Source organism: Equus przewalskii, chromosome 26 (genome assembly GCF_037783145.1).
Source record: "Equus przewalskii isolate Varuska chromosome 26, EquPr2, whole genome shotgun sequence".
In the NCBI taxonomy this organism is placed as follows: Eukaryota; Metazoa; Chordata; class Mammalia; order Perissodactyla; family Equidae; genus Equus; species Equus przewalskii.
In genome coordinates, this window is record NC_091856.1 from 2,905,086 (window position 1) to 2,920,247 (window position 15,162).

General features: G+C 40.4%; 1 protein-coding gene across 2 annotated transcripts in view; it reads left to right on the plus strand.

Moving 5' to 3' along the window:
- Positions 1-1,265: 1,265 nt before the first annotated feature.
- The window catches only part of DCAF10 (DDB1 and CUL4 associated factor 10), a 50,121-nt gene continuing 36,224 nt past the window's right edge, over positions 1,266-15,162 (plus strand). For both annotated transcript variants that reach the window (XM_070595228.1, XM_070595229.1), the window contains exons 1-2: positions 1,266-1,854; positions 11,681-11,794. In XM_070595228.1, the coding sequence (XP_070451329.1) occupies positions 1,331-1,854; positions 11,681-11,794 (638 nt within the window). In that variant the 5' untranslated portion in view covers positions 1,266-1,330. The remainder of the gene's footprint in view (positions 1,855-11,680; positions 11,795-15,162) is intronic.

Consider the following 15,162-nt stretch of genomic DNA (forward strand, 5'->3'; position numbering starts at 1 on the left):
ATGGCTGCCTTGATCTTCTGTGAACTCAGGACCCTTGCTTCTTGCCCTTTTTTTTTTCTTTTAATAAGGCTTATTTTTTTTTATTAATGTTATGATAGATTACAACCTTGTGAGATTTCAGTTGTACATTTTTGTTAGTCATGTTGTAGGTACACCACTTCCCCCTTTGTGCCCTCCCCCCACCCCCCCTTGCTTCTTGCCCTTTTTTCAATCAGCTCATGGACAGGAGAGCTGAATAAACTACTAACTTTCCTGGTGGGAGGACGTGCTGAATGTTCAGCTCTCTGAATCCCATTCCCTTCCTCCGGAGATCCTTCAGACCTCTGTCCTGAAGACCCTATCCTTCTGTCCTCACAGGGTAGATCTTCCTACAGAGATCCTCTAGATTTATCCTCACAGTCATCAAGTGTGAACTTTCTATAACACAGCTCTTGATCAAGGCCCAGGAAAGTTGTCAGTTCTTATATCTCCCTCTCCTTGTACCTCAAGCTTTCATTTATTGATGACTGTCCTTCCCTCCGCAAGAAACACCCCAATCCCTGCTCTGCAAAGTAGTTCTATGTGTTTACCTTCAGCAGCAGTGGTGAAGGGCATGCCCTCCATGCCCTGCCTGGCAGGTGTAAGCAGGATTGACCCTGGACTCTATTGCTTGTAAGGTTGATTTGATTCAGGTCTCCAGCTTCCGTCAGTGACTCCTGGCAGGATATATGCTCCTTCCTGCAGAGAGGAAGGCTTTGGCCTTGATAAAGTCTTGACCTACTGGGCAGCAGCTGCGAGTTAGGCAGATACCAATAGGCCCGATTTTCCAGGCCCCGTACAGACCAGGGCTTTTTAGTACAGAAGTTAACCTGAGTCCTTAGCTCCCAGGCTGAGTAGGCAGTAGACCATGCCACCTGATATGTGTGACCTGCACATAACATGGTAATTTCTACCCCTCGCAAATCTCAGTGTAAGTGGGGATAACATAATCATACCCTGCCTCTTAGACTGACTAGTCTGGGCCACTCATCCCCAGGCTCACAGTCACGGTCACTGACAACTACAGACTGTCGCAGGCGGCCCCTGATGCTAACACTGCTCCATACAGCCCGGGCCCTGGGCATCTTCAGACAGCCAGGAGCTCCGGACCTCCATCCCACCGGGCTGCGGCACCCGCGGGCGGGCGGTGTCTCCGCATTCGCAGTCCCCGGCGGATGGTGGCTGAGGGGCGGTGCGCGTTTCCCAGCCGGCGGGGTTAGGGCGCCGCACGCCGGAAGTGGCGGCTGGAGCGGGAGGGCCGAGGTGTCGGCCGGCGGGGCAGCGGCCCGGAGTGGGGGCGGGGGTGTTAGTCATGTTTCCCTTCGGGTCCGGCAGCCCCGGAGGGGAAGGGGCGGAGGAGCAGGCGCCTCCCTGGGGGCAGGCGGCCGCCGCCGGGCCGCTCCCTTCCCCGCCCGCGCCGCCCCAACCCGGGGTTGACGCGGCCTGTCCCCCGTCGCCCTCCCGGAGCCCTGGCCGCCCCGGCGCCCGCTCGCCGGCCCCGGGCGCGCGCGCGAGGGAGCTGCGGCCGCCCGGAGCGCTGCAGTCTCCGGCCGTCGCCCGGGGAAAAGCGGCGTCGCCCTCCCCGCCGCGCCGGCGGCCCGCGCCCGACTGCAGGGCCGGGAGCCGGGGCCGCCAGGGCCTCAGCGGCGGCCCGGGCGCGCGGCTCTTCGGCTGGCTGAGGGAGCGCAGCCTGGGCCGCGGGCTGTTCGTGGACCCGGCGCGGGACAACTTCCGCACCATGACGCACCTCTACGGCTCCATCCAGCCCGCCGACTCGGTGTACCTCAGCACGCGCACCCACGGCGCCGTCTTCAACCTCGAGTACTCGCCCGACGGGTAAGCGCTGCCCGCGGCGCGCCCCGGGGGTCGGGGCCCCGCGCGGGGCAGGCAGGCCCGGGCCGTGTCGCCGCCGCGACGCGAGGCTCCGCGAGGACAGCCGCCCGCAGCCCGCGCGGCGCCCGAGGCCTCGTTTCCTCGTCTGAGCTGGTGTCGCGGCCCGGGGCACGCCGTGCGTCCCTCTGCCCTGGAGCCACCGAGGCGCCGCCGGGACGCGCTCACGACGGGGAGGGGGTGCGGCTCCCAGGTGGGCGACGTGCTTCTCGGGAGGGCGGCGGCCTTCGTCTGGCTGGGGAAGTGGCCCGTGTTTGGTCTCAGTTTACTTTGGGGTATGGGGAATTTTCAAAATAATACATATTTTTAAAGCTTTGTTCTGTGAGTACGCGTCAAAGGAGAACATTCCGCTCGGTTCCCTCCGGAGGCAGCGTAGTCCGCGCAGCCCTTCCGCCGAGGCCCCGAGCCCGTCGCTGCTGCGGTGGCCGCGCACTCGCCCCCTCGGTCGGCAGGGGTCTGTCGCGCACCTGCCCGCGCCACATGCCGAGGTCGCAGTGGTGAGCAAAGCCAGCGAATGGCGCCGCTTGCCTCGAGCTTGGCGCCTCTTAGGTCAGCTAGGTGTTAATAACCACGCTGAATAATTCATAACGTCTGCTTACAAACTGCCATAAAGGCTTGAAGGAGCCAGTTGTGGACGAGAGTGGCGGAGATTTCCCTGAGGAAGTGACACTTCACCAAGAGAAGAGGCCGCAGAAGAGTTGGTCAAGATGGAGTTGGGGAGGGGATGGAAGTTCTTCGGCCGGAGGAACTGTGTCACAGGGCCTGTGGTTGGAGGGGCAGCAGGTCGTGTCAGAGAAGCTGAAAGGCTACAGGGTCACAAAGCAAAAAGCTTTGCTAAAGAAAGACTGAGATACGCTAAGGAAGGAGCAAAGCAACTGTGGAATCGCTGGGAGCGGGCCCACCCTGCTCTATTTCACAGAGCACGTGCCGCCGCCGGAGCGCACACGCTGCTGCCGCCTCTGCAGCTTCTTGTAGGACTTGGGTAGGACTTGTAGCAGTGATTGTGCACCCGAATACAAGGAAAACTGTTGAGAGGAGAAACCGTTTTACTGAGGTTTATTCATGAAGCCTCCTCTCCCCACTCCTTCCTCCAACCAAGCCCCATTCCTAAAGCTTCTCCCAAAACACCAAGTCTGTTCCTTATAAACAGTGGGTTCTTCTGTTCTCCATATCCCAGCTCCTCTCCTCCCAACATCTGCCTATCCGGTCAGGCCTGCAGCTCTAGTAGCTGTTTCCACTCTTGGCCGGTGGGATTTTAGGTAGAGGGCGAGAGGGGAAGAAGGAGTTATGAAGAAGGAACCCCCAGTGCCAGTGCTGTTAGAATGAGGAACATATTACTGATAGTCCTTGCTTGAATCTGGACTACATTTTCCCATAGGAACATTTTTGTAGAAGGTGGTTAAGTACTCTGGTACTTAAAATAACTTAATAACGTTTAATTATGCAATTAATACATACTCATTGTAGAAAACCTAGGCAATAAATGAGCAAAAAGAAGCTAAACGTCACTTATGGTCCCAGATATTGAGTGGATATCCAAGGAAATTTTTTCTTTGTGTATGTTTATTTTAATATAAACATGGAATCATACTGTTTTGTAGCCTGCTTTTTAAATGCAGTATATTGTGGATTACCTGTGTTAATAAATATATTTCTGAAACATTATTTAAAATTTTTCATTAGTTTAAATAAAACCTCTATAAACAAATATTTTAGGTTTATGTCCTTATGATAAATCCCTAGAATGAGTCAAAGATTATGAAGATTTTGGATACCTATTATTAAATTACTCTGTGAAGATTGTACCAATTCTCCTTCCTATCAGACGTAGTGAAAGTTACTGACTCCCCATATCCTTGCCAACATTGCACATTGCCGTTCTTTTTCATCTGTTAAGATATGTGAAAAAAGTTCTGTGTTCATTTTTAGTATTCTTACTAGATCTACTAATATGCCCCAAATTTTTATAGGACTTAAAGTAACTTTATAGAAAAATGACATATCTGTGTTAAATGAGATAATTTCTCATATCCTTCATATATGAGCTAAATCAGCTTACTGGGTACCAATAACCACTGTTGCTTACAAAGACTTCTCAGTACAGGGAAGAAGAGGTGACACAGAAGGTAAGAATTAAAATTATGAATTTAATAGAGGCCAGATTAGGGAGGATTTGGCACTAAAAAAGAGATGAAAGGATACATGGGCTAGAAGGTAATTTCTAAAGAATTCCAAAACTGTTTTAAGCGATAGCAACATTGTCAAAATATGTGTTTCACCTCCTAAGATGACATTTTGAAAAAGGAAATTTGATAATGTTAGTAGATTAAGTAATAATATGTGAGACTTTCTCAAGCTTTCCTTTATGAGAACACATTAGGTACTACTGTAGAGAGAATTGGTGTATTGGAAAATAGAAATGAAGAAATTATCCAGAATGCAGACGAGAGAGGCACAGAGATTGAAAATATGAAGGAGGTATAGTGACATGGAACATAGAAAAAGCATACCATATATTTGGTTATTTCCTGAAGAAAATGAGATAGATAATGGGGCAAAAAAATAATTTGAAGAGATAATAGCTGACAACTTTCCAGAACTGAAGAAAGTCACCAAGCCATGATTTAAGAAGCCCACACACCCTAACATAGGGAAACTGCAGGACAATAAATATAAAATCTTTTTTTTTTTAAATTGGCACCTGAGCTAACAACTGTTGTCAATCTTCTTTTTTTTTTTCTGCTTTTCCCCCCCAAATCCCCCAAGTACATAGTTGTATATTTTACTTGTGGGTCCCCCTAGCTGTGGTATGTGGGACATCACCTCAACATGGCCCAGTGAGCAGTACCATGTCTGTGCCCAGGATCAGAACTGGTGAAACCCTGGGCCGCCAAAGCGGAACATGTGAACTTAACCACTCCGCCATGGGGCCAGCCCCTGAATATAAAATCTTAAAAACTAGAGAAAAAAGACCTTCAAAGGTGTAACTATGAGAGTGATGGCCATTTAGTTATCAATATGTAATAGTGTAAATCAGAGGACAGTGATTATTTTCAGTATGCTGGAAAAAAACTGCCACTTGAGATGTCTATACCCAACAAAGATGGGTTCTTCATTCTTGTCAAGAACAAAGATGAAATAAATACATATTCACACAAGGAAAGCTAAGTGAGTTTGCCACCAGACCTTCAATAATGGAATTCTAATATCAGAGAAAAGAAAGTTTCTAAATGGAAGGTCTGAGATACCAGAAGGGATGAATAACAAAGAAAGTGGAAAATACATGTGTAAAATTAAATCTGATGTTGTCTTTTGGGATTTACAAAGATGGAACTAAGAAGACAACAATAGCATATAAATCGTGAAGGGATGTCTAAATTCCTTGTGTTTTTTTGAGGGAGAATTGTGATATATTAACGTTAGGCTTTAATAAGTTTAGTATGCCTATTAAAATTTGCAAGGTAACTAACAAAAGACAAGAAAGACTATATTATTTCCAGGCTGATAGAGGAAAAAATATGGAATGGTAAAAAAATTCCAAAAGAAGATAAGCAAGAGAGTGAAAACAAAATAGAAAAGGTATAATAAATAAACAGCAAAAAGAATGCCTGAAAATAAATCCAAATATTACTAATTATAATGAATATAGAAGTACTAAATGTTCAAAAGGATAGAGAAAGCTATATCAAACACATTCTTAAAAAAAGCTTGTGAGCTATATTAGTATCATACAAAGTATGTTAAAGCAAAAAAATTAGTAGAGATAGAAAGTCACTTCATAATGATAAAAGCTCAGTTCGCCTGGAAGGTAAAACAGTTCTAAACTTGAATGAGTCTTTTTGATTTAAAATATATACATCAAAAATTGATAACTTTAAGGAGAAAACAGACAAATTTATCATCATGGGGAAGATTTTAATACACATCATAGTGTACTTCAGTTAATCAGTCAGATACAAACATGAGAAGGATACACAAAAGATAAACAACAACACTTAAAATCTTGCTCTAAAGGGCATGTATAGAATGTTGCATTCAGGCCAGATATTCAGCTAGTGCACGTTGGTTTAGCTGTACCAGCTGTTAAAATATTGATATATGTGCATAATGGTTCAATAGTTAATTACTGCCCCAAACCCACTGAGTGCCCTTCTAATGCTTCAGCACCTTCCATGGGATCTCTCAGAATAACCCATTCTATAGCAACTAAGGAGTTAAGAACTGGCAGAGCAGTCTGCTAACAAACCTCACTGGAGAGCTATAGCATCCATTCTAATTGCTTCTCACCCATGCCAGGTACCCTCCTACACACACACAAATCCATGGGCAAACGCCCAGTGATCATTTGGCTTCCCTTCATGTGGGGCTGCCTGCCTTTCTCAGGCACTCTCCCAATCATTTTCACGTGGTCATTTGTGGGAACTGCACCCTCCGGGGAGATCCAGAGAAATTAAGAAAACAGTCGAGTAATAGCACAGAGAGTGATAGTAATAAAACAGAGAGTAATAACACTACTACAGGCGCCATTCACACATATTAATTCTGGGCTTAACATGCACTCCCATGGCAGGGTAGAATCCACTGCAGATGAATGAGGCCTATGGGGATGGTTTATGGATGAATGACTCCTGGGATGCAGATTCCTAATTTTATCATTCCTATTGAATTTCACTCTTAGTGGGATAACTTTGCCAAAACCCACTGAACATCTGCCCACCATGGGCATTAACACTCATTTTATTAATGAAAATGACCACCAACAGAAATCTTTTCTGTACCAGACACAGTTAGTTGAGGAAACTGAGAAGCAGAAAGGTCATTAAACACAAAGAATTTGTACCCTGGCTTATGCTCTTAACAGCCACATTACATTACTTCTCATCTAGGCTGAGGGATTAAGTTTGATATAATTAAATATGATATATCAATAAATTATTTTGTGACAGTTATTAATATAACAATACATATTGAATATGCAAAATTAACAGCAAGCATCATAAGGGCTAAAAAATTTTTAATATACTTAGCGTTACTTCAGCAAAAGCTACAAAGGATTCAGCCCCATGAACAATTCTGTTGATGTTCAGTGATTTTTTTTACTATCAAGACTACAAGTTACTTAATGACTACCTATTTAATGTGGAAATTCTTGGAGGGGCTTTATACAATTTCCTGTGTCAATTCATGGTTCAGCCAAGAACATCTGGGTCAAACAAAAGATTATGGCTACAATTTCCAAAAGTTAGTAAATGATTGGAAATTCCTAGAATAATTTGATGAACAATTTGAGTTACAGCTAATATCACTTGGCAAGCATTTTTATAATCTACATATCAGTTTATTTAGAAAGTTTTTAAAATTTTATTCATGTTAGTTTATATCACTATTAAAAGTTTAACATTTATGAATATCACACTTGACTGTATGTACCAGGTGCCTCATGCTTGCTTTTTTCAAACACACAAGGAAGATTTACAAAATCTTCACTTAACAAGGCCACATATTTCAAAAGATTTTTGTACAATTTCCCAGTACAATGTCATCATTAGAAATGAATATAGGGGCCGCCCCCGTGGCTGACTGGTTAAGTTCTCGGGCTCCACTTCTCCTGGCCCAGGGTTTCCCTGGTTTGGATCCTGGGCGCGGACATGGCACCACTCGTCAGGCCACGTTGAGGCGGTGTCCCATGTGCCACAACTAGAAGGACCTACAACTAAAAATATACAACTATGTGCTGGGGGGATTTGGGGAGAAAAAAGCAGAAAAAAAAAAAAAAGATTGGCAACAGTTGTTAGCTCAGGTGCCAGTCTTTAAAAAAAAAAAAAAAGAATATAAATGGGAAGGCCCAGTGGCATAGTGGTTAAGTTCGTGCTCTGCTTTGCGGCCCAGGGTTTGCCGGTTCAGATCCCGGGCATGAACCTATGCACCGCTTATCAAGCCATGCTGTGGCAGGCGTCCCACATATAAAGTACAGGAAGATGGGCAGTGGATGTTAGCTCAGGGCCGGTCTTCCTCCCCCCAACAAAAAAGGGAAAGAAATGAATAAAAATATAACTAGGAAAACCTCATGTGTTTCCAAGTTAAGAAACATTTGTAAATAACTCATGGGCTGAAGAAGAAATGATACTAGAAATTAGAAATATTTAGAACTAAATGATAACGAAAGTACCACATGTCTCAAAATTGTGGCATATAAGTAAAACAGTCCTTAGTAGGAAACTTATAGTCTTTAATAAACTGGAAAGGATGACAAAGAAAATTAATGAGCTACATACCCATCTCAAGAAAGAGAAAAAGAATAATGAAGTTATCTGCAATAATAGCAAAGTAAATTTGAAGAAAGCAGAAGGAAGGAAATACAGTAAGAGTAGAGTTTGTGATATTTAAAAAATTCAATAGGAATACTCAATGGAAAAATTTATCTTCGAAAAGACAAATAAAAATGAAAAACACTTATTGTATTGATGAAGAGAATACCCAAATAAACAATATTCAGAATGAGAAGGGGGATGTAACTTCAGATGCAATGGGTAGAGATTATAGCTTTCTAGAAGTAGCAGAGTAGGTGGTTTGGACCAACCCACCAAATGAGAATAATTAGGAAAGCTAGAGAAAATATAAAATATTTAATGTAAGATATAAAAAGCTTATGTTTGAAGAGATTGGAGAAGTAAGGCAATGAGGAAATTGCAGGGCCGAGAATTGCAAAAGGAGGGAAGTCAGAGGTGTGAGCCCACCATTGTAGCCAACTGAATCTAGCAATATGGTAGCAATGAAAGGTTGATTTTACATTAGAAAGTAAATTAATGTAAATTACTACATTAACATATTAAAGGAAAAACAGGATAATTTCAATAAATGTTGGAAAATGTTTTATGCCATTTAACATATATTAATGAAAACAACCTAGCAAATTTGAAGTAGAAGAGAACTTCTTTAATCCAATAATAGGAATCTACCAAACCAAACCAACCAACCAACGAAACAAACCCTATAGCAGCATTGCACTTAATGATGAAATGGTGAATGTATTCTTGAAGATCAGGAACAAGACAGGAATTCTGCTATATTAACATTTCTGTTCAACAGTGTACTGAATGTCCCAGCCAGTGCAGCAAGGAGAAAAAGTGTCAAAAAAAGAACAAAGCAGTTGTTTGTAGATGACATATTCACAAAGAAAGCCTAAAATAACCTACAGATAAAGCATTAAAATAGCAAGATTGATGGATAAATATTTTAAAAATCAGTTGCATTTCTGTACAGCAGCAACAAACAAAGCAAAATTTTAAAAAGCATCAAAAAATATCAAGTTACTCAGGAATAAATCTAACAAAAGATAGGCATGACTCATATGGAGAAAATCTCCATGGTAAACAAAGATATACCACGTTCATGGATTGGAAGACTCCATATTGTAAGGATGTCACTTCTATGCAAACTTTTCTATAGATAAATTACAATGTCAATTAAAATTCACAGCTGGATTTGTGTGTGTGTGTGTATACATAACTTGATAAGTTGATTCTAAATATATAAGGACGTTTGAAGTTCCAAGAATTGCTAAAGTACTCTTGCTAAGAAAATCTTGAGGGGATGCCAGCCCTGTGGCCTAATGGTTAAGTTTGATGTGCTCCACTTTGGTGGCCTGGGTTCATGGGTTCGGATCCTGGGCATGGACCTACACCACTCATCAGCCATGCTGTGGTGGTGACCCTCATATAAAATAGAGGAAGATTGGCACAGATATTAGCTCAGGGCTAATCTTCATCAGCAAAAGAAATAAAAAAGAAAATCTTGAAAATGTGGGAAAGTATGCATATTACTAATGGGATGATTCAATATTGTATAAATTCTACCAATTAATTTGTAACGTCAGTGCATCCCAATAAAAATACCAACAAGCTTTTTCTTTTTTCAGATTCTATTTTTCCTTTTTCTCCCCAAAGCCCCCCGGTACATAGTGGTGTATTTTTAGTTGTGGGTCCTTCTAGTTGTGGCATGTGGGATGCCGCCTCAGCATGGCCTGATGAGCGGTGCCATGTCCGCACCCAGGATCCCAACCTGGGTCGCTGAAGCAGAGCAGGCAAACTTAACCACTTGGCCACGGGGCTGGCCCCCCAACAAGATTTTTTAGTAGGACCCGACATATCATATCTAAAATTCCTTTGGAGAAGAAAGCATGATATTAGCCACCCCCAAAATGTTTATAAAACAATGAGGACATCTTGCTTTGCCACACATCAAATATACTAGAAACCTTTTAGAAATTAAAATAGCATAGTGGTGTTGCACAGAATAGAATATAGTCCCAAAACAAAACTTAGATATCATAAAGATGGCTTTCAAACTAATGAGAAAAGGGTAGGCTTTGATATTAGGACAAATGAATGATATCCATTTTTCAAAAGTACAAATCATGCCATGTACAAAAATAGATTGTAATTGGATTAACACAAAACAATGACTATCAGTTTTGTAGATCTCTTGTTTACAGTGTTTAAGATCAAGGCTGCCCCAGAATCACTGATTCATTTACTTTTATGCACCGAAAAGAGAAAAGTTCATTCCATAACTCATTTGACTAACAAAAAAAAGTCTGTTTATACATCTTCTAGAATTACAGATATTCATTTGAATATTTTTACTCATGATCAACTAGCATAAAAACCCTTCATATGTTATATTTTGAAGTCCAGATATCTCAAAAAAGGGTTTATGCAGGCAGCCTTTAAAGGACTGTTTCGTGATTACTAAATATGGAAAAGATTTTGATTTAGTAGATTCCCCCCCCTCCCACTTTATTGTTCTGAATAGAAAAGTTTGGCTATTTAAAATTCTGCTTAAACCCTTTCATCTTAAGGGTACAAAATTCCATTTGTTATTGGAACTATAAATTGGGAAGACCTGCAGTTTCAAAGACTCAGGATTTCATTTGCTAGATCTGAATCTGAAAGAGCAGGGTCCATAAGAAAATTCGTAAGACTTAATCAAAGTAAGTAAAAGATAATAAATTTTCAGAAATCAAAATGGGGCTTGTAAAAGGTTTATAAAAATGTAACTTTGTAATAGGGAAGGGCTGAAGCAAGAGATATTACTAAAAAACCATAAAGGAAAAGATTGTTTGACTATATTTAACTGGTTTGATACGATATATGCCACACCTTTTTCAGTGCGTTTTAATGGATAATGATAGAGAAATACATAATTTTGTTATATATAATTTTTTTCCCTGAGTTGCCTCATCTGTGCATGTTTTTCTACAACCAGCTTTTCTCATTTAAAAGTATGTTTCGGAGTTCTTTCATATCCATATAAAGCTATCCCTTTCTTTATAAATGTTGCACAATATTGCAAAGTATTCCATACCATGAGTTAAAATAATAAATCTTAATTCCTTCTATCTCGTACATTTAGGTTACTTTCAACTTCTCCTTATAATGAAGCATATCTTTATATATGCTTCTCTGTATTTATAAATGATTATTTCTCTAGATTAAATTCCCAGAAAAAAATTGCTGAGTCAAAAGGTATGCACATTTAACATTTTGATCGATACTGGTACTCTCCAAACATAAGCTGCATTAGTTTACACTCCACCATAATGTATGAGAGGACCATTTCCTACTGTTGCCAACAGCAGATAGTGTCAATCTTTTAAATATTTGCTACCAACATGGGCAAAAGGAAGTTATTCATTTACAGCTTGTGTAATTATAAACCAATAACCAGAGAATGCTAGAAAACTAAAGAGAAATATGTCATTTGCTTTCAGGTCAGTGCTGACAGTTGCTTGTGAACAGACTGAAGTTCTGCTTTTTGACCCTATATCTTCAAAGCACATAAAAACTCTTTCTGAAGCTCATGAAGACTGTGTAAATAATATCAGGTTAGTATTACAGTGAAAAAGTGAACTTTATTAGTGTGACCCAAAATATTCTGTTTTGGAAGTTAGTGAAAATTTGTAATGCCTTGTCCAGCAGTGCCAGATGATACACATTTGTGAATTGTGAATCTTAGCTGTTGTGAAACTTACCCTTTAATTACAAAACTTACTGTTAATCATTTTGGATTGGAATCTCTCTGAAATGCGTTTTTCATTTCCATGTGATTTTACCTTTTCTTTTCATGTATCAGGGTTATCATTATGAACCTCAGCTATGTGTTATGATTAGCCTTTGGGCTAATAACCTGTGTAGAATTATGGCAGTCTCATTGCTTAGCCTCTCGCCACCCCCCTCCGCCCCCAGATCCAAACTATTGAGTGGAAAAAACACATATGCACAGAGAACTTCTTTATAGCACAGTTGGAAGCTCCTTAAATTCTCAATAATGTGGGAAGTAAGTAACACTTGAACAGCTTGGTGGATTAATATGCAGTCATTAAAATGATGGTCACAGAGACTACATATCAACATGGACAAATGCTTGGGATAATATTGCTTAAAATCATGATAAAAATTGCACAAATACGGGGCTGGCCCCGTGGCCGAGTGGTTAAGTTCGCGCGCTCCGCTGCAGGCGGCCCAGTGTTTCGTTAGTTCGAATCCTGGGCGCGGACATGGCACTGCTCATCAGACCACGCTGAGGCAGCGTCCCACATGCCACAACTAGAAGAACCCACAACGAAGAATGCACAACTATGTACCGGGGGGCTTTGGGGAGAAAAAGGAAAAAATAAAAAAAAAAAATCTTTAAAAAAAAAAAAAAAAAAAAATTGCACAAATATGACGATGTGGAAGAACAAGATTAGAAGGAAATATTTTAAAATGCTAGCAGTGGATGAGTTAGAATGCATGGATTCTGAGTAATTTTCTCTTTTCTAAATTTTATGTAATGAGATTATATTACTTTTATAATGATTACTTTTAATGTTCAGAAAGAAAAAAATGTAGAAGTTACTTCTAGTCAAGGTGGCATACTGACTTTTGATGTAACGCCTATCTCCAAACACAACAGTAGATTAAATAGCACAAAAGACATAGCCAGGCTCTGAAACAACATAAACATTTTTGTGGGCCAGAAATGGAACAAAGACACAAAGCTGTTAGCACGGTTGACAGAAAGCACAAGCCCACTGGGTTTTCAGTCTGGCATTGACATGTAGTAGTTAGCTCCTGTCAGGAATCAAAAATACTCAAGTACTTCATGTGAGGCAGGAACCAGAGGCAGAATTATCACATGAAGCCAGTGGTTTGGTTGGAATGTCTGTCCCGTTTCTGAAAGGCTGAAAAAAGGAAAAAACTATTCATTACCTGGGGCTATAGGTTTTAGCTGATAAAGACACAGCCTCATGACTGGGAATTGAATGAAGCCATTGCTGACTCAGTAATTGAATGTGTATACATGATTGCTCCAGTATCATCATGAAACTGGAGCCCTTAATGTCATTATAAGGCCTAGTTGTGGATTAGGGGTCCAGAAATCCAATTGGGGGCTACTATAAAGCCATTAAATAGGAAGAGAGAGAGAGAAAAAGCCTTTCCTACTCAAAATGAGCCTATAACCAAAATTCCAAAACTTGTGAAGACATCTAATATTAATAGCATAACAGAACCAGCAACTAGAACAGGCATTTTCTCTGGATGAAATTAATTTTATGGAGTAGTCCAACAAAGACTTTATTTTAAAAAATAAATTATTTTATTTATTTTTTTTTGACTAGGTAATACATGCACGTGGTACAAAATTCAAAGGTACAAAAGGGTAAAGAGTGAAAAGTAAGTCTGTCTCCCACCTCTGTCCCCTAACCACCCAGTTCCCCTCCCCAGAGGCAACCACTATTACCAATTTCTTGCTGTCCTTTCTGAGATAGTTTATGCATGTACAAGCATATACACATACATACACTTTTATATAAATGGTAGCCTTCTACACATACTATTATATACCTTGGCTTTTTCACTTAAAAACATACTTAGAGATCATTCCAGTTTAGTGCCCATGGGATGATCTTATTCCTTTTAACGGCTGCATAGTATTCCATTGATTGGAAGAAACTTTAAAGCATTTTTAGGATGTTCAAAGAAATAAGTTAAGGGATACTTTCTGTTTAAAGAGAGCTCAAAATTATGAAACAAAACAGGTTAATGTGGAAAAGAATCAGTAGAACTCTTGGAAATTAAAAATGTAGTTGGTATATAAAAAACTCAATAGATGGGATAAATTTTACCCTTTACACCATTGATGAATTAATGGTTTGGAAAATAGTACTAAAAAATTCACCCAGAACACAGAACAAAGATAAAAATATGGATTGGTAATTAAAAGACATACAGGATTAATTGAGAGACTCCAATGTATATATAATAAGAATTACAGGGGCCGGCCCCATGGCCAAGTGGTTAAATTCGAGTGCTCTGCTTCAGCGGCCCAGTGTTTCGCTGGTTTGAATCCTGGGTGTGGACATGGCACTGCTCGTCAGACCATGCTGAGGTGGCATCCCACAAGCCACAACTAGAAGGACCCACAACTAAAAAAACACAACTATATACAGGGGGGCTTTGGGGAGAAAAAGAAAAGATAAAATCTTAAAAAAAAAAAAGAATTAGAGAAAAAGAAGATGCGGAGGTTAGTGGAGAACTAATGTTTGAAGATATAAAGCCTGAGAATTTTTAGCATTGAAGAAGAACCCGAATCCTTGAATCAAAAGTAAACTCTAGAATGTCAAGTAGGTTAAATAAAGATAAATCCACATTTAGATAGGTTGGGGTGAAACTCTAGACTATCAGAGATAAAGAGAAAATCTTAAAAGCCACCAAAGTTGGAAGGCAGATTCCCTCAGAGCTACCATAATTAAACTAACAGAAGGTTTCTCACCAGCAACAGTTGATGCTAGCAGAAAATGGAGTAATATCTTACTTACTAAGGCAAAATATATTTAGTACCATATCAGGTCCAGGTACCCTCTTAGTCCCGAATGAGGAATTTTAATTAGGTGAAATGATAAATATTATTAATTATTAATAACAGAAAGAATAATTTAGGGTTTTTTGGGGGGGCACATTTAAAACAAAAGTTAAAACTAAAACTCTAGATTAGCACTATCCAATAGAATTATAATTCTAGCCACATATGAATTTTGAATTTTCTAGTCGTCACATTAAAAAATAAACACATGAAATTAATTTTTAATAATATATTTTATTTAACCAAGTATGTCTGAAATATCATTTCAATATATAATCAGTATAAAAATTATTGAGATATTTTACTTTCATTTTTTCTTGCTATATCTTCAAAATCCAGTGTATATTT